Source organism: Neomonachus schauinslandi, chromosome 6 (genome assembly GCF_002201575.2).
Source record: "Neomonachus schauinslandi chromosome 6, ASM220157v2, whole genome shotgun sequence".
Lineage (NCBI taxonomy): Eukaryota > Metazoa > Chordata > Mammalia > Carnivora > Phocidae > Neomonachus > Neomonachus schauinslandi.
This window is the reverse complement of record NC_058408.1, coordinates 147,283,342-147,311,231: the sequence shown is the minus strand read 5'-3', so window position 1 is coordinate 147,311,231 and position 27,890 is coordinate 147,283,342. Positions and strand designations below refer to the sequence as shown.

Below are 27,890 nucleotides of genomic sequence, written 5' to 3'. Positions count from 1 at the left end.
GATTAAATAAGTTTTTATTGTCACATTGAACTGCTTTGTCAGATATACACTGTAGGTTTCAGTATGGCATAAAAATAAAAATATTTTCCTGAATGTCAAAATCTGAACAGAGAAGATGGCAATGGCACTTAAAAAAAAAAAATAAATTCACACTGGCGCTGAATTCAGCCGCTAGAAGGGAGCTGATAAAAACCGGAACACGTTTGAAGATAAAGTGGTCTGCAACCTTTTAAATCCAATGGCAGTGGTGTAAGGCCAACAAAACCATGAGAGCAGGAAAACACAGACCCCACAGCGTGGCTCTCTGAAGAATGGCAGTTTGAGTATTTCATGTTTCAGTCTACACTGGGTAACTGTGCCTTGGAACTGAAGCTCAGGGAGTAAACTTCTTTCCAACAAAATGAAACTACTTTTTTGGAACCTGGATTTGAAGCCTCTTTGACACCTTCCTTATTCTCACAGGTTTTAGGTAGTTCAAAGGAAAGGCAGTTATGTCCCAAAGCGTTAACTTTGTGGGCTGACCTCATCACTGTATGGTGGGTCTTGTCATTTCCAAACCAGGAGCCTAACGTGCTCACGAATGTCTTTAGTGGTTTCACACATTCTGGGCAAAACTAGAAAACAAGCAGTAATTAAATAAAAATATAAGTGCAGCCCAACAGAAAGCCTCTACACATTCTGCAACTATCCTCCAAATAGCAATTAAAAAAAAATAAGTATGGTTATTTGGATTTAAAATGAATCTTTATTCACCAAGATTCCCAAACAGTTTATTAAATGTCTTTTCCTCCACAAATAAAACTAACACTAGGATTTGTCAGAAGAGCTAAATGAATTATATCCCTTATGTATGAACTCAGCTAAATCCACTGTGTCTGGAATCTGTTCATCATAAAACTCAGGTCTGGAGCGTAACTCCTTTCTGTTATCCACTGCTGTGCGTCCTTCATCTTTAAGACTCCAGAACAGAGACCATAAACGTGGCTAGTGCAACATAGCAGTCACTGTAATTCCCCAAAAGAAAAATAAGTAATTTATTTTATGACATACTTATTTGGATGATTACTTACTGGTAATTAGTATTTCTACATTTTTTTTTAAAGGCAACCATTTTAAGTGACAATATGTATCAGGCTAGTAGAAAAAAGTTGAAACAAAGCCCTCTCTTTTGATCTCACAGTCATGCAGACAAGAGAAGGTACATCCGATTTGTTCCAATCGGGCTTCTTGGAATTAACAAAATTTCTTTCTGGCAAAGATGAATTTGGCTCATCATAGAAAGAAGGTTCTTTGAAGGCTGCTGCTAAAGTCGTTTCCCTTTGAAAAAGTAAATTTCAAGGCATGATAGTGCAAGAGGTAAGTTTTTGATTTACAGAACATTTATAGACTAATTGTGCTTAGTCTCTAATTTCCAATTTATTTTAAAGAACAGAAACTATGTTGATAAGTTTCACTTTGCCTAAATTTACCAGTACATCCATGAATCGCACCAGAATTAGGACAATCTGATTATCTTAATGATTCTGTCATGAAATCTGCACACTGTGTCTGCAGGTGAGAACCGGCGACGTGAGGCTCCCACCAGCTCTGTGCCCGAGTACCCTCCTGTGGGGTGGCCAGGGTCTGAGAACGCAGTTCTCCCCCCAGATTAAGTCCTCAAAAAACTCTCTCAATAAGCAATTAAGAAAAACAGTGCTAAGTGGAGAGTTTCTTTGTTTAGCTAAATCTGGGAGGTCTGAGTGTTCCTGGAGCCCCCGTCAGGATGTGTCATGGGTCGAGAATCCCTCGAATGGGAGTATTCACTATTAGAGGGTTCTGTGGGGTCAATCAAATTTTCATAATCACTGTCATCTGATTCCTCAACACTGTCTGCAGCTGCTCTTTGGGAAGGAGGAAGGTCTGTGCCACTTCCAGGATACTTCAGTCCGGCACTGGTGGAAGCGTAATTGGAAGAACCCACGGCTTGAGGTCGAGGCATAAAGACACTGGTTTCCATGCGCAAATGGCTCAAAGTACTTTCTTGATTGTTTGGGTGAAAATCAGAATAAGGGGGAGGAGGATCAGAGGCCTCTGCATCTCCAAGTGTACTTCTACCTTCAGCTGCAAGCCCAGAATAGGGCATCCGAGGGCTGAACGCTGGCCCCAAACTTTCAGATGGCACCTGTCTGTTGATCATCGCTTGCTGCAATCCTGGACGAAAACAGAAAGAAAAGAAAATCGTAACGCTTTCTCTATTTTCACAGCTTTGCATCTCAACGCATTAAATGGTCAACTTGAATGTTCTGGAAAATGGCAACAAAGAAGTGAAACTGATGATGACTCTTAATTATCTTACATTTGCATAGTACTTCATAACTGACAAATCCTGTTGCTATACATTAATCCATTTAAGCCTTAGAAAACCTTCTGAAGTATTATTGTGATCATCATTAATATCACTGCTTCCAAATTATTAGGCAAAGAAACCAGAGTTCAGAAAGGTGAAGTGACTTCACTAAAGGAGTGGCCAGAAGTGGGGCAGATGCAGGTCTTTTAAATGCAGGTCCCTGTGCCATTTCCCTCTCGTTAATCACTGTGCTCCCAGACTGTGGGGATGGAAGGATGAGATACACAGTCCTTACCACACTTGGCACTCATCTGAATGTGAGTTTCTTCTTTGACAGGCCTCGCATCAAAAAAGTATACTTCTTTACAACTACCAGCCACAATACACTCATACACCATTTTCTTTCTTTCTTTTTTTTTTTACACCATTTATTCCTTAAAAGTTTGAAAGCCCTATGGTAGATGGCCAATTTTCCAGGTTCTGGGCCATAAATATAGCACTTTTTTTTCCCTTTCTTTTTTTTAATGTAAGCTCTACACCCAATGTGGGCCTCAAACTCACAACCCCGAGATCAAGAGCTTCACGCTCCACCAACTGAGCCAGCCAGGTTCCTGATATAGCGTATTTTTATGCCTGCTCTGGAATAGTTCAGAGCATATCTGGACTCGTATCTATATGAGTCCCTAGCCTTGAAAAATACTGGTACACGGCGCGCCTGGGTGGCTCAGTCGTTAAGCGTCTGCCTTCGGCTCAGGTCATGGTTCCAGGATCCTGGGATCGAGCCCCGTATGGGGCTCTCTGCTGGGCGGGAAGCCTGCTTCTCTCCCTCTCCCACTCCCCCTGCTTGTGAATCCCTCTCTCGCTGTGTCTCTCTCTGTCAAATAAATAAATAAAAATTAAAAAAAAAACAAAAAGAAAAGAAAAATATTCGTACAAAATTTAGAAGAGAACAAGGAAAATAAAATCTCCCACAATTCTATCATCGAGATAACACCATCAGACTTTTGGTGAAAAGAGCACAAGATCTGGGGTTAAAAGATATAAATTTTAGATGTCGGCTCCACCCTCCTTTTCTGAATTCCAGTTTTATTATCCAGCCGTGTGTGTGTGAGAGTGTGTATTTTAAACACAGCTGAGATCATCTGTTTATGTCATTTTACATCCTACTGTCTTAAGATTATATACTGGGCATTATCCCATGTCATTAAAAATTCACTTCAATGGCTGTACAATATTCCACCATATAGCTATGCCATGATCTATCAACTATTCTACTGCTATTTATTCAACTCCTCCAATAGGTTGTTTCTCAGATTTTAGAATTATAAAGTTGTGATGAATACTCTTGTATGTAAATCCCTGTCTGCATTTCTGATTGTTTCTCAAAAAATATAACACTACAAATGAATCAGATTATCACCTACCCAGAAATATAAATTACATTTTAATTGGTTTGCAAGAATTCTTATTAAATTAGGAAAAGTTATAAATTTAACGTACAGATGTTAAATCTGGTGGTATTATCGCAAACATGTCTGTTCCCATGCTGGAATCAATAGATTCTTGGGCCTCATTCTCATTCAACCAGCTGGTTCCTTAGCTCAATTGTATCCATTCATCCACAGCTACCAAAAACCAGACATTTAAAGTCTTTGCTGTGACCCTAAGAACTAAATATGAAGTGAAAAGAATATTAGGTAGCTCCTTTTTTTGGTATGTGATGAACACAGGACGTGGTCCCTACACGCTAGGTTTGCTGGGGTTAACTCAGAAACATCACAGCCGCGGTAAATAGATCACAGTAGTCAACTCAGGCATAAGTCTGCAGTAATCACTTCTCGGGATTTACTCTAACTTGCTTCAGCCTTTCTACGGTTAGTCTTCTTTCTCTTCTAGTTTCAGATACTTGAAAGGGTACCATGAAAAAGAGTACTTCTCTTCTGGAAGTACGAGTGAATGCTCTTTCGCCAACAGCCTCACGGGGGACTTGACGATTGCAGAGGATTCCTATGATTCATCATATGGTTTGATGTTTGAAACAAGACATTTCCCCAATACTGAACAGTGAAATTAGTAGGAAAACTCACTTCTTTCTTGCTCCTTTTCATTTTTCCTCTGAGTGATTTGTCTTCTTAATTTGTTCACTTCTGCCTGACAAGATTCAACAACTCGCTCACTCTTTTCTACATCTGCACACACTGCCTGAGGGAAAAATGACAACAAGAACAATCAGTTTCAAATCCAAGCACAAGGCATTCCATGAAGATAGCACGGATTGCAACCCTAGGAAGAGCCCAGATGCTTTATCAAGTTAAAAAGCAGACAGGTAAGGTAAAACAAAATCATGAAGGTCCAAGGAACCAGTATTGTTCACTGACCCGCTTTCTTAATTTTGTTAAGATGATTATCTATTTAGCCTGTAAATTCTTGAAAAGTTAGGGTGAGGTGGGAAAGATTTAATTTTTTCCTTCAATTATGCTTTTTTTATTAAACTGAAAGAAGGATTTTTGATACCAGTCTAGCACACAAAGGACAAACAAAAGATAAGACAGGAATGAGATGCTTTCAACTTTAATTTATAACCAACAATCAAAAATCAGATGTCACAAATAGACTTATTTAACAGAAAATATTTATAATTAGGAGGAGTGGAAAAGAAAGTAAGTTTCAAAGTCGAGATGCAATAAAGGCGGCTAGTGAGACTACATCTCTGCCATCTAATCACCCGCATCAGGGCACTCTACGTCAGACTGGTGTTTGCAGAGCAGGCCTTATTCAATAGGCAGTGAATGCAGAACAGCCACTTTGAAGTCGGCTGGACAGTCTGCAAAGAGCATGGTCATGAATTTAGGACAAAAAGTTGTTTTTCACCGCATGTTCCTTCCATAGCAGAAATCCCAGAAACTATGGAAAGTAGGCCGGTCACCAGTGAGCCTCTTTAAAGTTCCCTATATTGCTCGGTGGGCCGTGACCTGACTGTGGAACATGGACACTGGAAACTGCCTGTTGTAGGCTTTCTTCTTCAGTCCCAGGCAGATCCCTCTGCTTTCTTCTTTTTCAGCAGCTGCCTACATTCCCTTCTCTATTCCTTGGGGCTTCTTCAGGCCTACCACCCTCCTTCTTGTTCTCAAAGCCTCTTTTGTTCTTAGGGTTTAGGGCAAATGACTCCTAAGAACACACTGGGGATGATGAAAGATCCTGGGAAAGTACTGTTAGCACCTAGCTCAATAAGTGGCATGTAGGAGATGTTTCCATAAATATTTGTTGCATGAATGACTAGGAATGAACAGGCTCCAGTGCAATCCTCCCACTTGATGGAGGTAGCTGGGGGCAAAGCAAGTGACCCAGAGCGAGGGAGCAAGGCTGTACCAATTATGGGTGCCCTGTGATGCAGTCTCAACTTCGAGTGTACTGATGGAGACAGCTGTGATCTTAGGAATCCTTTAAACTCGGAATAGATTTCCCGAAAGAAAACACTGGTATAAGTGGGGTCACAAGTATTCAGAATAGGAATATTAATGCTGTACTTCAGACTCTCTACTTCAGGCGCATAATGAGACAGCCTTTTGTAGGCCAGCATGAGTAACCACCCTCCACATAGGAGATTATTTTGGGAAAGCACATTATTACTTTTGGACTATGATTCATTTGTTAGTTGGGAGATTATTAAAAATTAAAGTGGAATTAAAAGCACTTGGGCATATAAAAAAGACAAAAACTAGTAAATAAATCAGTTACCTGCACTTTCTCCTGAAGTGCATTATAAACCTGATAAATCGCCCTGATGTCTTTCATGACTCCATCCTTGTCAAAGAAGTCAGTACTGGAAGACAGGAAAAAGAGGTCACAAAATTATTATAACTGCTATGGACCGAAAAGGCACTTTCCTATCACTTCCGCCTCGACCTATTACATAAACGCTGCAACTCCAAGTGACTGTCTCAGCAACAGTGCCCACACTACTAGAATTACAGAAGAGAAAAAAAAGAACCCATGTTACCAAGACAACTTAAAACATAATAAAAAGCTATACATTTTTCAGTGGCCACATTTAGCTTTTGGAACCTCAGAAATATACATACTCTGCCCAAACTTTTATATATATGTAAAAAAAAATTTTGTCGCAAATGTTTAAAAAAAATTATTGGTAAAAATAAACTATCTGTTCAATCAGCATAAAATTCTGACATACAGTTGCAGTGGTCTAGAGGATGACCCGTCTGCATTTTTCAGTTTCAATCACATCAAACTCGATTTCACATGTCTCCCTAAATCTGTTAAATACTCTTCACAAAAGGCAGGAAGACATTTTCATTTCACTTTCAACTCACCCATGCTCTTTGATAACTTTGGCGTAACTCTGAGAAGTATTTGGCACTGACGACACTTTATACTCCTGCTGGCTAGTATTGCCTAGATTGGGGATAGCAAGGGATATCCTTTGATTATACCTGTAGGAAGATCAAGAGAGTTCGTGTTAAAGGCGCTGCTCTTCCTCAGCCGTGGGTCTTGGCAGGAGTAGTTGGAGTCTCTGCACTGCTGAACTAACAGAAAGTCTCACAGTGCAGCTACTTGCACAGACAACCCAAGGATGCCTGAGGTAGTGGAAACTCGGCTGTAACTCCTTGAGAGCAGAGGTCTTGTCCCCACAGCAACTGGCAGAGTGCTGAGGAGGCTGCAAGAGCTCAGGAAATACCTGCTGATTGATTAATTAATGAAACCTTGAGAATGGCTATTTAACAATTTGTTCTCATTGATGTCGATGTAATATAGTCTACAAGTGAATTTCCAGAAGGAAACCTTTCTGTTATTTACAGATAGACATCATTATCATCTTTTTTTGTTTGTTTTGCTTTTAAGAGTTCACAATGCAAAACCCTCATTAACCAGTAGGTGGATCAATTTGACAATTTTTCTTTGAAATCTGTTTTAAAATTACTTCCAGAGCAGTAAAACTGTATTTCTACATAATGGATTATGGAGAAGCAAATGATGATTTCCATCTGTTTATTCCTGTAAGGTTTTATGCATAATTAACATATCTTGCTAATGCTTCTTGATTCAAAAACAATTTTAATTTGACTGACAGGAAAATACCTTCTCTCAAACAAAGAAAACTAGCTGAAAGAGAATTATAAAAGCTCTTTTTTAAAGATGCTATAAAATGCACATTTTCAAAGTCATAAATCCCAATTACATGTACCAACATCTTTACTATTTATTTGAGGCTGGTGGGAACGCTTTCTTTACCTTCGATTTGGTCTAAAGAGAACGTATTCTAAAGCATGAGTGGAATTGTTGGCGGTGGAGATGAAGCTGAAGAGAAGGAAGACGAGGTCGGGCACCCCAAGGATGCGGGTGAGCTGCTTATGGATAACCTGCTCTCTGTACGACATCTGCTGCTGTGTGTTTCGCCGGAATCTGTACCATCCAATAACTTTCTGCAATAAAAACAGAAGGAAAAAAGGATGAAAAGTTGCATGAAATCTTACGAATTTAATTCTGAATGTATCCATACAAACACTTGTACACATACTCGTAGCAGCTTGACATGCAACAGCTCAAAACTAAAAACAACCCAGTTGTGGGGCGCCTGGGTGGCTCAGTCAGTTAAGCGTCTGCCTTTGGCTCAGGTCATGATCTCAGGGTCCTGGGATCGAGCCCTGCATCAGGCTCCTTACTCAGCGGGAAGCCTGCTTCTCCCTCTCCCTCTCCCTCTCCCTCTCCCTCTGTGCTCTCCCTCTCTCTCTCTCAAATAAATAAATAAAAATCTTTTTAAAAATTTAAAAAATAAAAATAAAGTAAAAACAACCCAATTGTTTATCAACAGGTGAATGAATAAACAAACAAAATTCCTAGAAGAAAACAGAGAGATCAGCCGTAGAAACATTTTTCTAGATACGTCTCCTTTGGCAAGGGAAACAAAAGCAAAAATAAACTACAGGGACTACATAAAAATAAAAAGCTTGGGTGCCTGGGTGGCTCAGTTGGTTAAGCATCTGCCTTCGGCCGAGGTCACGATCCTAGGGTCCTGGGATCGAGTCCCATGTTGGGCTCCCTGCTCAGTGGGGAGTCTGCTTCTCCCTCTGCCCCTTCCCCCTCTTGTGCTCACTCTCTCTCTCTCTCACAAAACAAACAAAAAACAAGATAAAAAGCTGCACAGCAAAGGAAACAAAACTAAAAGACAACCTATTAAATGGGAGAAGATATTTGCAAATGATGTATCCAATAAGAGGTTAATATCCAAAATACATAAAGAACTCATACAATTCAACACGAAAACCCAAATAGTCCAATTAAAAAACGGGCAGAGGACATGAATAGATATTTTCCAAAGAAGACATACAGATGGTCAACAGATACATGAAAAGATGCTCAACATCACTCATCATCAGGGAAATGCAACAAAACCACAATGAGTTATCACCTCACACCTGTCAGAATAGCAAAAAAAAAAACCCAAACTAAACCAAAACAACCCACAAGAAACAAGTGTTGGCAAGAATGTGGAGAAAAAGGAACCCTTGTGCACTGTTGGCGGGAATGCAAACTGGTACAGCCGTTGTGGAAGACAGTGTGGAGGTTCCTCAGAAAATTAAAAATAGAATTACCATATGATCCAGTAATTCCACTACCAGGTATTTACTCAAAGAGGGGCGCCTGGGTGGCTCAGTCCTTAAGCATCTGCTTTTGGCTCAGGTCATGATCCCAGGGCCCTGGGATCGAGCCCCGCATCGGGCTCCCTGCTCAGCAGGAAGCCTGCTTCTCCCTCTCCCACTCCCCCTGCTTGTGTTCTCTCTCTGTCAAATAAATAAATAAAACCTTAAAAAAAAAAAAGAAAATCCTCACAGTATTAAAAAAAAAAAGAACACGAATTTGAAAAGATACATGCACACCTATTGTCTACTGCAGCATTATCTACAATAGCCAAGGTATGGAAGCAGCCCAAATGTCCATCAATAGATGAATGGATAAAGAAGTGGCATATATATACACAATAGAATATTACTCAGCCATAAAAAAGAATGAAATCTTACCATTTGCAACAACATGGATGGATCTAGAGAGTTTAATGCTAAGTGAAAGAAATCAGTCAGAGAAAGACAAATACCACATGATTTTACATGTGTGGAATTTAGGAAACGAACAAAGAAAGAAAGAGACAAAAATACCCATACTCTTAAATACAGAGAACAAACTGGTGATTGCTGGGGGGGGGGGGGTGAAATAGGTGAAGAAAATTAAGAGTACACTTATCATGACGAGCACTGAATAATGTACAGAATTGTTGAATCATATTGTATACCTGAAGCTAATATAACACTGTATATTAATTATACTTGAATAAGATATACTTTTTTTAAAAAAGGGCACAAGGAGACTTGCAAGGATATGTTCATCATCTTATTATGCTGATGGTTTAATGGGTGTATGAATATTTCAAAACTTACCGAAGTATATACTGTAAATATGTGTAGTTCACTGTATGTCAATTATACCTCAATACAATGACTTAAGAAGTTTAGCTTCGGGCGCCTGGGTGGCTCAGTCGTTAAGCGTCTGCCTTCGGCTCAGGTCATGATCCCAGAGTCCTGGGATCGAGCCCCGCATCAGGCTCCTGACTCAGCGGGAAGCCTGCTTCTCCCCCTCCCACTCCCCCTGCTTGTGTTCCCTCTCTCGCTGTCTCTCTCTCTCTGTTGAAAAATAAATAAAATCTTTAAAAAAAAAAAGAAGTTTAGCTTCATCAGCTCTAACTGTAGGATAACTAAACTGCCTAAGTGAATTAAACTGATAGGTTCTCTGGAAGAGTATCTCTTATAATGTGATCTGCTGGACATCCGGGAGCTTACTAAAATGCTCCTGGGCCCACCCAAACCTGCAGAATTAGAATGTCCACAGGTAGAACCAGGAATCTGAATTTAAGATAAGTTTCTTGAGTTTTTTTCTTGTGCACATTAAAGTTTGAAAAATCTGTTGTAGAGACAATTAATTCTTTATCAGAGGAATAGTCTTCATATAGCCTCTTTTGTGAAACATTTTAAGTAAAGGTAGCGGGCGCCTGGGTGGCTCAGATGGTTAAGCATCTGCCTTCGGCTCAGGTCATGATCTCAGGGTCCTGGGATCGAGTCCCGCATCGGGCTTCCTGCTCCTTGGGAGCCTGCTTCTCCCTCTGCCTCTCTCTCTCTCTGTCTCTCATAAATAAATAAATAAAATCTTTAAAAAAAAAAAAAAAGAAGTAAAGGTAGCTTAAAATTGTTAGCGTCATATTAAAATTAACAGTAAAGGGGCACCTGGGTGGCTCAGTTGTTTAAGTGTCTACCTTCGGCTCGAGTCATGATCCCGGAGTCCTGGGATCGAGCCCCACATCGGGCTCCCTGCTCAATGGGGAGCCTGCTTCTCCCTCCCTCTCCCTCTGCCCCTACCCCTGCTTGTGCTCTCTCTCTCTCTCAAATAAATGGATAAAATCTTAAAAAAAAAAAGTTAACCGTAAATTTAGGGGTGCCTGGGTGGCACAGTCAGTTAAGTGTCTGACTCGTGATTTTGGCTCAGGTCATTATCTCCAGATTGTGGGGTTGAGTCCGGCGTCAGGCTCCATGCTCAGCATGGAATCTGCTTGAGTTTCTTTCTCCCTCTGCCCCTCCCGTTCATGCTCTTTCTCAAATAAAGAAATCTTAAAAATTAAATAATAAATAAATAAAATTAACAGTAAATTTAGATTATCTTTTGGTACTTTCATGTAGGAAGGGAGTGAACCAACCTTTGCTGAGCCCCTGTGCCAGGCCCACAGGTAGCTATTATTACAAATATTTTCACTAATTATTACAACCTTGGGAGGTAAGTAATGTTTATTCCATGGGGTTCACATCACATGCAAGTAAATACAGGGACCAAAGAAATAGTTGCTGCCCTCATGGAGTATTACTGAACATAAAGCATAATTTCCAATTATATTAAAGCAATTAATTCTGATATTCTTTACTTTTTAAATTTTAAATTTTTTTTAAAGGTTTTATTTTTTAAGTAATCTCTACATCCAACATGGGGCTCAAACTCACAACTCTGAGATCAAGAGTTGCATGCTCTGCTGGCTGAGTCAGCCAGGCCACCCCGATATTCTTTAAACAAAAAGAAAACCCAAACGTTTCTGACAATATAAATCTTATAAAAGAGATGTTTTGTCCCAAGTCACTGAGCTATTGAGTGACAGCCAAGATGTGGAACCTGTCTATCTTTTCCACTGTACAATGGTAACTCTGCAATTCCAAACTGGTCACATGATAATGGTCATGAAAAAGTGAAGAGTAGGGGCGCCTGGGTGGCTCAGTCATTAAGCGTCTGCCTTCAGCTCAGGTTGTGATCCCGGGGTCCTGGGATCGAGTCCCGTGTCGGGCTCCCTGCTCAGCGGGAGGCCTGCTTCTCCCTCTCCCACTCCCCCTGCTTGTGTTCCCTCTCTCGCTGTCTCTCTGTCAAATAAATAAATAAAATCTTTAAAAAAAATAAAAAGTGAAGAGTAGGTTCTAACAAGTTCCCAGGTGATGCTGATGCTGCTGGTCCAGGGACCACACTTTGAAAACCAAAGCTCCAGCTGAAGCCCCTCCACATATAAAGATGAGGAGGGAAACAAGGGCACCCTTGAACACTTACCTTCATTTAATGAAACGTTTAGATTAAAATACCATCCTTAATCCTTTCACAGTGGGGAAATCATAATGAATCATTTCACAATGTATAGGTATACCAAATTAACACAATGTTAACCTTACAGCTTTATGTGTCAATTGTACCTCAGTAAAGCTGAAATAAAAAATAAAATACCAAAAAATACCAAAAAAACCAAAAAAAAAAAAAGTGAAGAGTGGTTTTCTTCAAAAAAAAAAAAAAGTGGGTAAGAAAAACCGTCACCTGGCTGGAGGTATTGATGCCTGAGAACACGGCACATTACACTCTGAGCCTGAGGAGTACGTCGGGGGTATGAGCAGTAACGCTAGAGTTCGCTCCTTTGGAGGATGGGGGTGTGTCTCTACCCCCTCCCCCGCCTCCCTGCAGAGACCTGAACATTGCTAGCACGTTGGCTGCTCTCATGAAACACTCACTGATGAACAGAATCTTGCCGGTGGCTACTGGATGAGTCATAATGCTTTTCACTTACGTGGATTCCAGTTGTTTTATTCTATCTGTATTTTCTGAGGAACAGGAGCCTTATACATTTATTTTGGATATCAACTGATAGTAATCAAATTATCCATTTGTTATCTGCTAAAAGAATAACCCCATTATTCTTATCAATGAAAGATGAGATGCCAAATTAATTCACATTCGTGACACCTACGATTCTACCTTTTAGAGCTAACAAGCTAGTTGCAAGACTACTGAGAAACTACCTCCTTGACGCTAAAAAGCCCATTTCTGACAACTATGTCTGGGCCATGAAGAAAAATGTGGACATTTTTCCCTATAACATTATTTCTGCTGAAGTTTCTTAGACAACTTTTCACAAAGACTTTCCTCTCTACTCTCAGCTAGACATTCACTTATACTTTTTGGAGCCAAAGCAATCATCCCCAATACTGGGCATGCTTGTCATCTTCACGTTGTGAGCCTTTTGGCCTTACGATGATATTAAGGTGGAAGTTATGTTTATCATCATCTACTGCAGAACAGATGCTTCCAGAAGCCAGAAACTCCCCTCTCACTTGCTTTTTTGGCCTTAGCCCAAAACCTGAGGCTTGTACAAACTTCATAAACACAAAATGGATTCTGCCAGGGCAGTAATTCTGCATGTTGCAGTAGATGACCATGTTATACCTACTGGGGGATTCTTGTATCAAAAACATTAGCCTTGGGGCGCCTGGGTGGCTCAGTCCATTAAGAGTCCAACTTTTGATCTCAGCTCAGGTCTTGATCTCAGGGTTGTGAGATCGAGCCCCATGCTGGGCTCCACACTGGCTGTGGAGCCTACTTAAAAAAACAAAAAAACATTAGCCTCTATCTTAAGCCTACCATTAAATGAAAATGTTTTAGCAATGGTGTGTAGTTTCTATGTTTGAGACCACATGCTCTCCAGATAACAACCTATGGCAAGTATACTACAGATCAAAACAGCAAGTCGAATTTTATTTTTTTATTATTTTTTATTTTTAAGATTTTATTTATTTACTTGAGAGAGAGCAAGTGCATGAGTGGGGGGGTGGGAGGGAAGAGCAGAAGGAGAGAGATCATGACCTGAGTGGAAATTAAGGGTCAGATGCTCAACTGACTGAGCCACCCAGGTGCCCCAATTTTATTTATTTTTTATTTTTTTTAAAGATTTTATTTATTTATTTGAGAGAGAGAATGAGAGAGAGAGAGCACATGAGAGGGGGGAGGGTCAGAGGGAGAAGCAGACCCCCTGCTGAGCAAGGAGCCCGATATGGGACTCGATCCCGGGACTCCAGGATCATGACCCGAGCCGAAGGCAGTTGCTTAACCAACTGAGCCACCCAGGCGCCCCCAATTTTATTTTTTTTAATAAGCTCTACGCCCAACGTGGGGCTTGAACTCACGACCCAGAGATCAAGAGTCACACATTCTACTGAGTCAGCCAGGTACCCCCCCGGCAAATCCGATTTTTTTTTTTTTTAAAGATTTTATTTATTTATTTGAGACAGAGAGAATGAGATACAGAGAGCATGAGAGGGAGGAGGGTCAGAGGGAGAAGCAGACTCCCCGCCGAGCAGGGAGCCCTATGCGGGACTTGATCCAGGGACTCCAGGATCATGACCTGAGCCGAAGGCAGCCGCCCAACCAACTGAGCCACCCAGGCGCCCGGCAAATCCGATTTTTAAAACCCCAAATTAATTTAGAAATGTGTCCTTATCTACTGCTAAAAAAACTACCTGGTAGAGTCCTTTTCTTTTTTTCAACTTATTTGCAATCAGAAAACACTGTTACAAAGAAACTCCTCACATAAAGTTCCTCTTCATCAGCAGCATCTCCCCACTCCCCTTCCCAAAGTAAACACTTTTAAGTTTGGTTGCCTTCCTTCAAGATCTTTTTCTGTACACCTGAATACTCATTCAGATTTTTGTTTTTACATAAAACAGGCTCAAATTATAAGACTACTTTTTTCCTGTAACACCACTTTGAGATCTTCCTAGGTCACTACCAAGAACTCCCCTCGTTCTTTTCAATGGCTGCCTCACATCCCACAGTACAGAGGTGCCAGAACAACCTACTTGACCATCTCCCACTGGTGGACATGGAGATTTCTTTCAAAACGCTCACTATTAAGCAAAGACTCAACAAACATACTTGTTATGCTAGGTTCAGAGGCCAGGCTGCTGGGTTTAAGCGTGGGCTCCACCATTACACCCTGGGGACCCTTCAGCAAGTTACTCACCCTTGTTGCCTCAGTTGTAAAATGGGGATGGTAAGAACAGCAATTTACCTCCTAGTTCCAACACCCAGAAAATGCTTAGAACGTGGCCTGGCGCAGAGTTAAACTATTCATTAAGCCAGCCTTTCATATCTTTGTGCCTAGATTCAAATGTTTACTTGGGCCAGATTCCTAGAGGTGGAACTGCATATTTAAAATTCTGTTATTGGAGGGCACCTGGCTGGTTCAGTACATGGAGCATGTAACTCTTGATCTCAGGGTCAGAAGTTCGAGTCCCACACTGGGCATAGAGATTACTTTAAAATAATAGTAATAATAAAGAAAATAAAAAATAAAATTCTGTTATTGCACAACTCTTTTCCTAAATGTTTGTTATCAACTTACATTCCCACCAACTACAGCTTCCCCATTTCTCACAGTCTTACCAAAGCTGGGTATTAGCAATCCTTTTACACTTTTGCTAATCTGATGGGCAAAAAAAATAGTATCATGCTGTTTCGACTTGCATTTCCTGACTGATGATAAACATCTTTTCATTTATTTCTTGGCCATTTGTGGATTTCTTTTTCTTTTGTGAATTTCCTGTTCATATTCTTTATTCATTTTTGTCACTTTAAATCTTTTCATCTATTTAGAAAAAATACTTCGGGGCGCCTGGGTGGCACATTCGGTTAAGCATCCCTGTCTTGGTTTCAACTCAGGTCATGATCTCAGGTCGTGGGACTGAGCCCCAAGTTGGGCTCCAAGCTCAGCGTGGAGTCTGCTTAAGATTCTCTTTCTCCACCTCTCTCTAACCCTCCCACTCATGCTGTCTGTCTCTCTCTCTCTCTAATAAAATCTTTAAAAAAGGCACCTGGGTGGCTCAGTCAGTTAAGCGACTGCCTTCAGCTCAGTCATGATCCCAGAATCCTGAGATCGAGCCCCACATCGGGCTCCTTGCCCAGCGGGAAGCCTGCTTCTCCCTCTCCCACTCCCCCTGCTGTGTTCCCTCTCTCGCTGTGTCTCTGTCAAATAAACAAATAAAAATCTTAAAAAAAAACCAAAAACCTTAAAAAACTTAAAAAAAAAAAAAAAAAATACTCCCGTTACTTTTAATGTGTAGTGAGTGCTCTAGAAAACTGTGCTCTGATGAGAATTTTCATGGAATAAATTTCAGTTTTAGAAAGTGTAATAAAAGTTCATTGTCTAAAATATGAAAATAAATGGAATGAGGAGATAGGTTAGTGGTGGGGATAGGAAGGATGGACTCCCGAGAGATTCTAGAACATATGCTCCTGGGCAAGTCATTGAAAAAAAGAGCGCTGGACCCCAATGCCTGTGACTGCTCTAACTCCCTTTCCCAGGCGGACGGCGACGGGGTGACTCTACGGAGACCGAGCACCTCCTGAGCTCATCATCATCCACAAAGCTGTCTGTCCCTTCTTCCAGCCTTCCCAGTCTTCCTTCCATCTTACCTGCTCTGCTTTCTGCTTTTCCAATTGACGGTCCTACTGAGGCAGCCCGTAGATCAGAAAAGCTGCTGACTTACTCTGACTGCACTCTTACTCCTGATGCCCTTCTTCAGACACCTTGGGGACCAAGTCCCACAGTGCTGATTCTTTTTTTCCACGAGTAATCTTTTAAAAGCTTTTTCATAATACACGCTTCCAAACAAAGGCATTTTGTTTTCTATGTGACAAACTGAAAATTTTTAATATTTTTTTTCCTCAAGGAATGGTTTAATAACAAATCTATTTTTCTGGAATTAATATTTCAAGGTAGAAAAGTAAAACCCACACATGGTACAAAAGAGTAAATTATAAATGAGATCATCAGACAATGCTGCAGCAATAAAACTGGTTCATTTTCAATCCTATTCAGACTTGCTTACCATACATAATCAGAACATTATATGCATATGTTGACAGAAATAATGAACACATTACCTTTTGGAAAAACATCTATGTTTGACATTAACTGAACTTGAAAGGGTAACATCCAGAGATGTTTAATTATGACTTACATTTTTTAGAAATATTTTTCCTGGTTATAAAATTAATGCATGTATATAAGATATTTGCAAAATTATTTTTTAAATAACAAAAGAGAAAAGCAGAACCACCCAGAATCAACTCAACTAATTTTTAACTCTCTATAGTTCTTGTTTTTCCTTCTGATTTTTACATAATGGAATCACACTATAAATATCTAAATTTTTTCTATTGATAGGTTATAAACATCGTCTCAGATCTGCAATTTACCCTTAAAATCTACTTAAGTCAACAGAACTTTCATACATTAATATCAAATCATATTGTTTCATTTTACATTCCTGTCTGGTTTTAAGGTTAGGTGATAAGATAAAGAGTGATTTCCAAATCAGACTGGGCAACAAATAGAACATACCTTTCTCCGATCTTTAAGAATCCTGTCCAAACTCTCTTCATTAACTTTGCTTGCATAGTCATAAAAACTGTTTTTTTTTTAAAGAGAAAATATATTTTATTAAAATTGCGTGGTATTATGGGTCACTGAATCCTAAGAGTTGGTAATCAAGATATAAAGATATAATTGCTTATCTTCAATAGATAACCAGAGAAATCAATCTCAATGCTTTACTGATGATATAAGGTATCTTTTGCATCAAAGAATACTCAAGAGACTGCTACATTCAAAGGGTATTACTTCCACATGTGGGAGGTACTGATAGCAAGTAATTAGGAAATGTGTGGTTTCCAATGGCTGCGACATCTTTTCCTTGTTTCTAAGTATCAGTTACTTATGGAGAAAAGAGAATACAGGCGCTCATTTTCTGAGAAATGCAGAAGGGAAATGAACATCTGTTGAATGCTTAAGAGGCTCAGCTGCATGCTTTCTCATCTTATTTCATTTCATTCTTGCCTCAACGCTGTTAAGTAGGTAGAGTACAGCCCAACATGTCCCAAGTTTTATACCCATTTTTGTAGATAAAGATACTTAGGTTAAGTGACTTGCCTCAAACCAAACAGGTAGTAGATGGGAGAGCTGGTATTTGAAGCCAGGTCTGCCCCTCATATAGACCTACCTGACCAGGATCCTACGGTGAGCAGGCATAATGATGCATGGGCTTTCTTACCACTGATTGTGCTTTTAGGAATGCCATCCTTGGGATACCTGGGGTGGCTCAGCTGGTTAAGCATCTGCCTTCAGCTCAGGTCACGATCCCAGGGTCCTAGGATCGAGTTCCACACCAGGCTCCTTGCTCAGCCGGAGAGTCTGCTTCTCCCTCTCCCTCTGCCCCTCCCCCTCTCATTCTCTCTCTCTCTCTCAAATAAATAAAATCTTTAAAAAAAAAAAAAAGGGAATGCCATCCTTCCTCCCTCCTCCCACCAACGTTAAGCCCAGGCCTTATAAAGCAGTAAGAAGGGGCGCCTGGGGTGGCTCAGTAGGTTAAGCAGCTGCCTTCAGCTCGGGTCATGATCCCAGGGTCTGGGATCAAGCTACACGTCGGGCTCCCTGCTCAGCAGAGAGCCTTCTTCTCCCTCTCCCTGCCACTCTGCCTACTTGTACTCTCTATCTGTCAAATAAATAAATTAAAAAATCTTAAAAATAAATAAAGCAGTAAGAAGTTCAAGAGATAGTAAAAAAACAAAAACAAAATAAAACAAAACAAAAAAAACCCCACTGAACTGAGAGTCAGGAGATACCAGCCTCAGCTCAGCTCTGCTTCTCACTGTATGATCTTGGGCAAGTCACCTAACCTATGTGGTCTCCACTTCCCTTTTCACAAAAGAAAGAGTGTGGAGTAGACACATGATTTCTAAGGTTTCTTTCAGCTCTAAGAATTATAGGTGTATGATTTAAACTTAGTTAAATCCTTCTGGGACACCTTTACTGACAGTGTTGTAAGGAATTCCTCAGAAGGGCAAGGCAGGGCGCACCTAGAAGAGCTTTGAAGAGTCAGGGCTAAATCAGACACTTGCATGGACCAAACACAGCCAATGTGTGGACCAGGGCCTGAATCATTTCATTTGCTCTGAGATTCTTCTCAAATGCACTGCTTGTCTGGCTTCCCACTCCTCTTTCAGTTACGTATAAATCCAGAAGTGATGAGGATCTTGGCTGTTTTCAGACTTTGTCCACAGGTAACCATGCTGCATGAGGACAATCCTCTAAAATAATCAGTGGATAGGTGTGTGTGTGTGTGGTGGGGCGGGGGGGGGGGGTCCCCAGGAGTTCTTGGGTGCAAGGGCCTAGGTGTTTGGGCCAGCTGAGACTGGGACAGGGGTCAGGGTGAAAGCAGCAGGGGACATACAGCAGTAACAGCTGGGCACCAGGGACTGGCAGGTGTTAAAGAAGGGAGTACTGACCAAGAACGCTGAATCCTACTACTGTGGGCAGCTCAGAGAAGGGAGGTACTAGCTTCTGGGAAGGTAGAACACGCTCTCAGGGGGGTTTAAGAAAGAGCTGAAATCATTATACCAGCCAGCAAGTAGAGGGCTCTGGGGCTGAGAGCAGACAGAGGCCTGCATATTGTCTGGGGAGAAGTCTGGTGGATGGGGGTTACTGGCCCTTGTCTCTCTCACCCCCCACATGTCTGTCATTTGCTCCCTCCCTTCTGAATGTCACTCCTCCCATTTCTTTCTCTTGCTGTCCTTTAGTTGGTCTTAGTATGCAACTGGTGTATGTTAACTTACATACACACAAAAAGAAAGTTCCATGTTCCCTTTCCTTACATTTTAAAGTTGAACACTGAACATTTTTTATTCTTCTTAAAATCACCCATTAAATTCTTTTATCTGTATGTGATTCTTGACTAACTTCTTGCTCTGTAGCTGCAAAGCCCTTGCCTGGGAGGCTGCTGGAGTAGACTTTCACTGTAAACCACTGAGGCCACGACTTCTACCACCCCCTCCCCTTTCCATGACCAGCACACACTGACCGTACCAGTGAATCTGGATGCCCCCAGTTATACCTGTCACTTCAGAGCCACGGTGAGTTACAAGCCTACATTCACTAGTTTTTAATCAATTAATCTTTTAATAAGGACTCAAAGTGACAAAGAAGGATGTGGCTTACCTAAAAAGTTTTGAACACGGCTGATGATTATGGATTTCTGTAATTAGAAAGAAGGAACACAGCTCAGTTGATCATGTAAGACACAGGCAAGTATGAAGTAGCCCGCTTGTTTGTTTGTTTACCGAAACCTCAAACAATATATAGACAAGTTTTCCTCTCCCAAATAGGTGCCGTGTGTACACTACTGAGGGCAGTGTGTCTTCTTAACACTGAAACTCAGGGACACCTCCTCAGGATAAAGTAAACTGGAGAACACGTTCTGTTTCCATTTGTCCACGTCTGATGAGCACACATCTGAAAGCTTTTATTCAGGAACATGCAGCCATTGTGCACCCTCATGCAATCTCAACAGCTAACTGGAAACATTTAATCAAAGTGGACAAGCAGTGTAAGGGCAGCCTGGGGAGAGGAGGGCCTAACCACCCTACCATCAATAACCCACTACTGGTTCAGGACAAGTTGGGCTAGGTGTTTTGAAGGGGAAGGGAGGAGGAAGCTCTGGAGGCCTGTTAACCCCTTCAAAGATGGTCAGCACCGAGGGAAACAGTCCTTTATAAGCAGATCCTAACAGCTTCTGGAAAGACTGCTGTGATTAACCAGAGTGAACAATTCCTTCAAGCTCATCAGGGGGCTTAGGATCTGGGTTGCTTTCTAAGACCATGAGACTAATTAACCACTCGATCCTATTAATAACATTCTTCTGGACAGAGACTCATCACCTGTTGTTTAAAAAGCCACAGCCACAGAGTTCCAGGCTGCAATTTTAACACAATTAAAACGAAACCACGACCCTGGAGGCCATGGGACTATGCCCATTAGCTTCTGCACTGATGTCAATGCTGCCAAAACACACACACAGATGCAATCCTTCCGCTGGAAAGATGAGTTCATTGCCTGGCATGGCTGCTGACACAGTGATGCAAATAAGAAAACCTCATCCAGAAATTGTTCCTTCTTTTACCCCCAACAATAATACAGTACACCATCCTACATTATTTCTGCGATACTATTAGTAAAGCAATTAGAATGTGGAACATTTGTAGCAAAAACTTTACAGAGGGTTCAGGAAAAAGAAAGAAAAGCTCACCTTCTACTTTAAAGGAACGAGTATTTTTTTAAAAACCCTAGAGTCAATCTGAACCCCAAATACACACTGCTGTCATCAACTGCCCCAGCAGACTTCTGTCATGATTTACAACTGGGATTAGAAGCACACTAAAGATATGACCTAGATATCATGTAGCATTTGCTAAAGGAAGTTGAACCTTTCTCTATAAGACTTTTTGCAATGCCTAAACACTCCATGGAGAAAACAGGGTGAAGGCCTCAAACGTGATTAAGCTGCAGATTGGAATGAAGCTGGCTGGCACACTGACTGATAGATAGACCTCTGGAAACAGGCAGGAGCAGGGCAGCCTCACCTGGGATTCTAGAGTTTGCCATGCCTCTAGAGTTCATTCACATGGCAGATTCCTCTTCACGTATATATGGCGTCTCTGCACTCCTTTCCTTAGAGGTCTTCCCCCACCCCCACCCCACCCCTACATCTGGCTGTTCTCACGATCTTCCTACCTCTGCTTCCCCTTCTGGTGGAGACTCAACAGTCCCACTACTCCCTCCTCCATCCTTTTCAATAACTGCAGTGGTAACATCTAATTAACTAAGGAAGCTCTTCGGTGGCTGCCTGCTCCCTCCCCTTCTAGAACTAAGGGTGGACAGCTCTGCTTAAAGTGAGTCAGCCCAGCTTTTAACACAGAATGCCACACTTCGTGCTTCAGAATATAGCACTCTATATGAAGTCCTTACCGTATAAAGTAAAAGTGTCTGTGCATGGATTCAGACATTTGCAACAAATAACAACTTTGGTCGATTCGTTTTATTTAAAACATCTTATTCTGGAGGTTAGGCTAAGCCAGAAAATTTCTTGATACCACTGGTCTGGAATACTACTAATGGCACTTTACCTAATATTTGGCCTTTCAACCCAGGTTTGGAGTCCCTGTTTCTATTTCTAACATGTATTTATTTTTAAAAGAAAACTATTATAATGATAACAATACATTTAAGATAATACTAGCAAACACTTTGCCCATGAGATCCACAACCGTTTCACACAGTGAACTGAATATAGCTAATAAATTACACATTGTGCAGAAGATGGTTGTCATGGCACTGCCTTAACTGGGACTCTATCAATTGGTAATTCTCTGGATCTACAATACCATGGAAATGTATTTACTGCAAGAATCAGAAGGTTTATGAATCAGATACGGCGCATGAAGCTATAGAATTTGAATTATTTGCCATTCTATTTCTTTAAAATAAATAAATAGCCAGAATATTCATCAGAAGTGCTATTTTTATGGTCATGCCAGGTAGGACAGCTCTTTTTTGCATGGTTTGCAGTCTGTTAACTAACTGTCTGGCATTTTAACCTTCATATACCAAATTAGTTTTGAAAATCCAAGTGCAAATAATAAAACTACACTCATGTTCAATGAAACCGAATTCTCTATTTTAGGATTTTAAAGAGTTAAGCAAAACAGAAACAAAACCTCACTGAAAGAAGAGCCGTATACAGCATATCAAGTCTTTATTTAACAAGTCAGTATTGTGAGGAGTGGGTTTTATCGTTTGGGTCCTTTAGGAAATGAACTGTTTCTTGTTTTCCCCCAATCCTAACCCAACCTCAATCCTCATCTTGTCCTAGAAGGATATCAGAACTAGAAGGCTTGAAATTGATGATGTGGCCCCAACATAATCTAACCTGCCAGCAATATTTCAAACCAGAAACCACTCAACTTCACACATTCTGTATTTCCATCACATAGAAACAGGCCAGATTCCCTGTGTATCTTGTGCACTCCTTGCTCTCTGTTCCTCTGAATGCACCGCCCACTGACCCTAAGTTCACCTCCTTCATGACACCTTTACTCTCTACTGCTTTCACTCACTAGCAGGTTTTTTTTTTTTTTTCAACTGATGGGATTTTTCTCTGTTCCTTTCTTAACAGTACTCATCTCGTATGGTTGTCTGGGACTTCTGTGCACTTGTCTTATCCTCCCCACACTCCAGGAATATAGGGATGCATCTGGGTATTCCTCTCATTGCCTGGCACACGCCTCACACACAGATGGTCAGTAAATGGTGGGGTGGCCTAAGTGAAATGTCCCTTGCTGTGTTCTGAGTATCAGGATATGCTGTTTGGAGACATGCTCAGGGTGCAGCTGAAAGGAGTCTGATCCCTATTTATCAAAAAGAGACTGATCCAAAGAGAAAAAAAAAGAGACTGATCCAAAGACAGTGGGCGCATCTATAAATACTCCTTCGTCTTCCCCAGCAATCACCCCAAAATTGACTGTTTGGCTTGTTCTTCAGAAGGCTGTGTAGATTTAGCAAATAGCTCATAAAAACAAGTGTGAACATCTTTGCCAGATCCCTCCAGAAAGGACCAGCCCCAAAGATCCTCGCATTACAGTATGTGGTGATGCTGACAACGGGGAATAGCCCAATATGCGAACCAGGGGTTCACTGTGGTTTTGAAGAGACTAGCAAGAGAGAGCACACAGCAATTCAGTAAAAGACCAGCTGGTGGATACGAGCTTTATGGACTACCTACAGCCAGCACAGCAAGTTCACACTGACTTATAAAACATTTCATACTAGCTATCAGTGCAGATGATTTACATTGTGATTTTAGCTGCTTTTTATGTACTCTCTTTATCTTTCAGATTAAAACCAGTTAAGGACCAAAGAACAAGCCAAACAGCATTGATACAGAAAAAGAATTTTTCTGCTCAGTGACAAACTCACCAATTACTTGCAGAAATTCTGTGTTGCTGATTTGTGAGTCACTGATGCTAAAGGTTTCCTCTTGTCTTACCTCTCCCAGCAGAAATCCTTCCTAAAAGTAATAAAAAAAAATAGTTGCAGACTAAAAATAAAGATGATTTTTTTTACTGGAATTAAAAGGAATTAAGGGCATTATAATTTTATAATAATTTTAACAATAATCCAAACAGGCTTGCCATATAAACTACTATTCTATAAACCAACAAGACTAAAGCAATCTGAGATGTATCTATTAACTGGATTGTTTGAAAAAAGGATTCCATACACGATGAAATATTTTAATCCCTTCAAAAAAACCCTGTTTTTTTTTTAAGCAAAAATAAGGAGAGTGAATTCATTTCCTAAATCCTACTGAGTGTAGTAACCAATATCAAAAAAGCTCAGGAAGCAGAAATATTCCAAGGTTGTTTTCTTGAAACAGCATACAATTTATTTCATTGTTTTAAAAGCACTGTTAACAATACAAGGATAAAGAAGTTAACAATGCACAACGAATTGCTCTTGTACAGGGTGCGGGAAATGAGGATTTCAGCAAATACATCACTCACATGAACGTTCTTCCTTAATAAACCGCTGAGGTTAGTTTCTTTACAGCTTTGGAGAACATAGGCCATCAATCCTGGCTTACGCAGCACACAACCTACTGTGGCTGCACTTGCCGTTGTGCTGAGCACAAGCACGGCTGGAGAACATTAATTCTATGTGCCTCAGTAACTTCCCTATAGAGGGTGAGCTAACAGGCTGCCCTGCCATCTCCCTTCCTGGGTAACCACACGGCTTGCTCCTTCCCTCTGTGGGGCTCTTTTCTCAAATGGCACCTTATCAGAGAGGCCTTCCTCGGCCAATGAAACAGAAACAGGGCGTGCCAAACACTCTGTCCCCTGCGTTTTCTTCCCAGTCTTCTCCCAGTCTGCCGTGGCACATCCTTAAATTAACAAACAGGGGCGCCTGGGTGGCTCAGTTGTTAAGCGTCTGCCTTCCGCTCAGGTCATGATCCCAGCGTCCTGGGATTGAGCCCCGCATGGGGCTCCCTGCTCAGCGGGAAGCCTGCTTCTCCCTCTCCCACTCCCCCTGCTTGTGTTCCCTCTCTCCCTGTCTCTCTCTCTCTGTCAAATAAATGGATAAAATCTTTAAAAAATAAAAAAAAATTTAAAAATAAATTAATTAACAAACAAATGCCTACACCTATTAAATTGTAAGCTCCAGGAGAGCAGGGACTTTGTGCTTGTTCATTGCTGTATCTCAGCAACCAGCACAGTGCCCGCCACATAGGACGTGCTCAATAAATACTGGCTGAGGACACCTGTGGAAACAATGACCTTGTACTACATACCTTCCTATTCCAGGCTGACCCTTCGAATCAATTAAAGAGGTTGTCTAGCTTAAAAACACTACCAGTTGGAGGGGCACGTGGGTGGCTCAGTTGGTTAAGCAACTGCCTTCGGCTCAGGTCATGATCCCGGAGTCCTGGGATCGAGTCCCACATCGGGCTCCCAGCTCAGCGGGGAGCCTGCTTCTCCCTCTGGCCCTCTCCCCTCTCATGCTGTTTCTCTCTCTCTCTCGCTCTCTAATAAATAAATAAAAATCTTAAAAAGAAAAAAAAAACATTACCAGTTGTAATCTGTGGGAGTGAGGAGGGAGAGACAGACGCTTTACAGCATAGCTTTTGTATTGGATTAGGGGAGGAGTGTCCTAAATTCCCAAATCATGTATGGGGCATTTCACAAACTTGAGTAATATACAAATCCTCTTTAAAAAAAAAAAATTCTCTCAAACCTGAAAGAATATCTATGACTACTAGTTTGAGAAACAGTGACTAAAGAAGCTTGTTTTATCCTATGAAAGTCTTTCAGAGAAGATTTCTCTTTGTAACAAGTCAATAAAAATTAAAGTGAAAGCAATTTTTTTTAAATTCCTACAGAACTATACATTTTAAGAACTGATCTCCAGATCCCTAGTGTTCCACAGCCAAAGGCTGCCAAATTTAGAAAATAAAAATATAGGATACTGTTAAATTTGAATTTCAGATAAACAACAATTTTTATGTAATATTTAGGATATACTTACACTAAAAAATTATGTCCTATTTATCTGAAATTCAATTTAACTGAGGGCCCTGTATTTTATCTGGCACCTCTATCATAGTCCTCGGTTTGAAAAAGTCAACAGTGACAGCTAGACATTCTAAAACTAAGTTAAACGAATGCTTTTTATCTGCTGGTCTGGATTATGGGAGCCACTGTTACTTTATAGCAGGAAGAAACAAACTATGGTGTGTGGGATAAATCTAGCCTCCTGCCTGTTAGTGTACAGTCCACAAGCTAAGAAGAGTTTCTACTTTTAAATGGTTGGAAAAAAACAGGACATGTGAAAATTATATGAAATTCAAATTCAGAGTCCATAAATAAAGTTTTATTAGAAACTGTCATCCTAATTAATGTATTGTCTATAGTTGCTTTCTCTGTATAAGAGCAGAACTGAGTAGTTGCTACATAAACCACATGGCTCACAAAGTCAAAAATTTTACTTATCTGGAAAAAGCTTGCTAACCCCAGCTCTATAGAATGAGTGGTTTTAAACTAATTTCTTGCCTGGACAAAACAAGAATGTGCTACAAAAGCAAATTTGGTTCCTCAACTTAAAAATATATAAAATTGACATTAAAGTATTCCACATATATAATTGTGGCAAGGTTAACATAACCAGCTATGGTCATATAAAATACACTTGCAAACTACTGTCATGGTGAAAATTTCCATGAAGTCTAGCACCATGCCTGGCACAGCATAGATATTAAAGGAATAGTTCTTGAATTAAATTAATAACAATCTAAGTAAAGTAGCAACTCCCTGCCATTTGCAGAAAAACTACCTGCTTTTCAACAGGTAGCTGCTTATTCTTACAATAACCTTGCTTTTTACATAAACTGTGATATTACTAGGTACTCCAAAAACTAGAGATGTTAGAAAGCCATTATTGAAACCATATTTAACACTTCCATGGACACTAGGAGTATCACAAACCACCTATATATGGAACTTCATTACATTATTAGATAGCTGGCTGTAGTATCAAAGGCCTTAGCATCCAGAGACATCTGCTAACTCTGCAAAAACCCACGTTGTGTGTATTCCTATCATTAATCTCTACCATCAACACTATAGGAAAAGTAGAATAAAATTTAATGCCATCCAATTTACTAACAGAATCCCCTCTATGGATCAGTTTTTATTAATGGAAGCTAAAGTTGCAGACATCAAACCAAATCCAGTTCCTTATTCTACAGTGTATCATTTTGCTTTGTAATGATAACCTCAAAACCCCCACACTTATTAAATGAATTTGAATAACTCACTATTAATATCTCTTAAAATCATCTCTCAATTTGGTGGACAGATTAAATATGGACTTAAAGATAATTATCTAGTTTCACAATGAAACTTCCATCTAGGCGAATGACATTAAAAGACAATTAGTAAAATAAAGACATTGAAGCAGACAAGCTCTGCTCCCTCCGAGCTCCGAAGCCTATGCATTTCCGATCACTCATACGTAGGCCTGTCATTTCCCTATCTCACTACGACTAGCGCCGTGGTTTTAGAACATTCACCAAAGAACTAAATATGCAACTTCAAGGCAAGCAGACCCTACACCTAACACTCCTGTTTACATTCTCCATTTTCCATCGAGGGGAAGAAAACACACGAACGTATCTAACAAGCATGAATAGTGACAACCATGGTTTCCCTCGTCGCACCCCATGACAACCTGTGAGACCGGCGGGCGGGGCTGGATGCCCCGGCTCCTAGAATAAAGCTCGGTCTCTCCGCGCTTTGCTGACCCCGGGAGCCCCTCGCAAGTCCAGAAGCCTGACTCTCAGGGAGGGGCAGGCGCCTGGTCTCCACTAAGCGACTCTTGACACTGCCGGCGGCCAATGGAGACAGCTTTGCTAAAAGGGAGACGGCTGTCCTGAGAGGGCCAGGAGGCGGCAGGCACTGAGTGAGGGGCCCCATCCCGGGGGCGAAGGAGCCCTAGGTAGCAGGAGCTCGCCGGGGGCGGGAGCCGCCCGGGTCACCAGCCCCTCGGGCCCGCCCGGGAGCCCGGGGGACGAGCCGCGAGTGGTCCCGTCTTGGCCGCAGGCACCGGCCGGGGACGAAGGCTGGAGGTTCCAGCAGCCGCGGCGGGGGGCCCGGCACCTACGTGGTCGGCGTTGCTGTTGGCGCTGTGGAAACACACAGCGCTGAAGGTGTAGCCCGAAATGGAAGCCGCCATGATGGAAATCTCCGACTCCCCCATCAT

General features: G+C 41.1%; 1 protein-coding gene across 1 annotated transcript; it reads right to left on the bottom strand.

Moving 5' to 3' along the window:
• ABRAXAS2 (abraxas 2, BRISC complex subunit) lies at window positions 1–27,890 on the bottom strand. Its single transcript, XM_021703777.1, has 9 exons — window positions 27,792–27,890; window positions 23,553–23,643; window positions 19,740–19,776; window positions 17,088–17,154; window positions 7,577–7,767; window positions 6,658–6,777; window positions 6,065–6,149; window positions 4,414–4,528; window positions 1–2,190 (listed from the first exon to the last, which is right to left on the bottom strand). The coding sequence occupies exons 1-9, from the start codon at window positions 27,888–27,890 to the stop codon at window positions 1,721–1,723; spliced, it is 1,275 nt and encodes a 424-aa protein (XP_021559452.1). The 3' UTR covers window positions 1–1,720.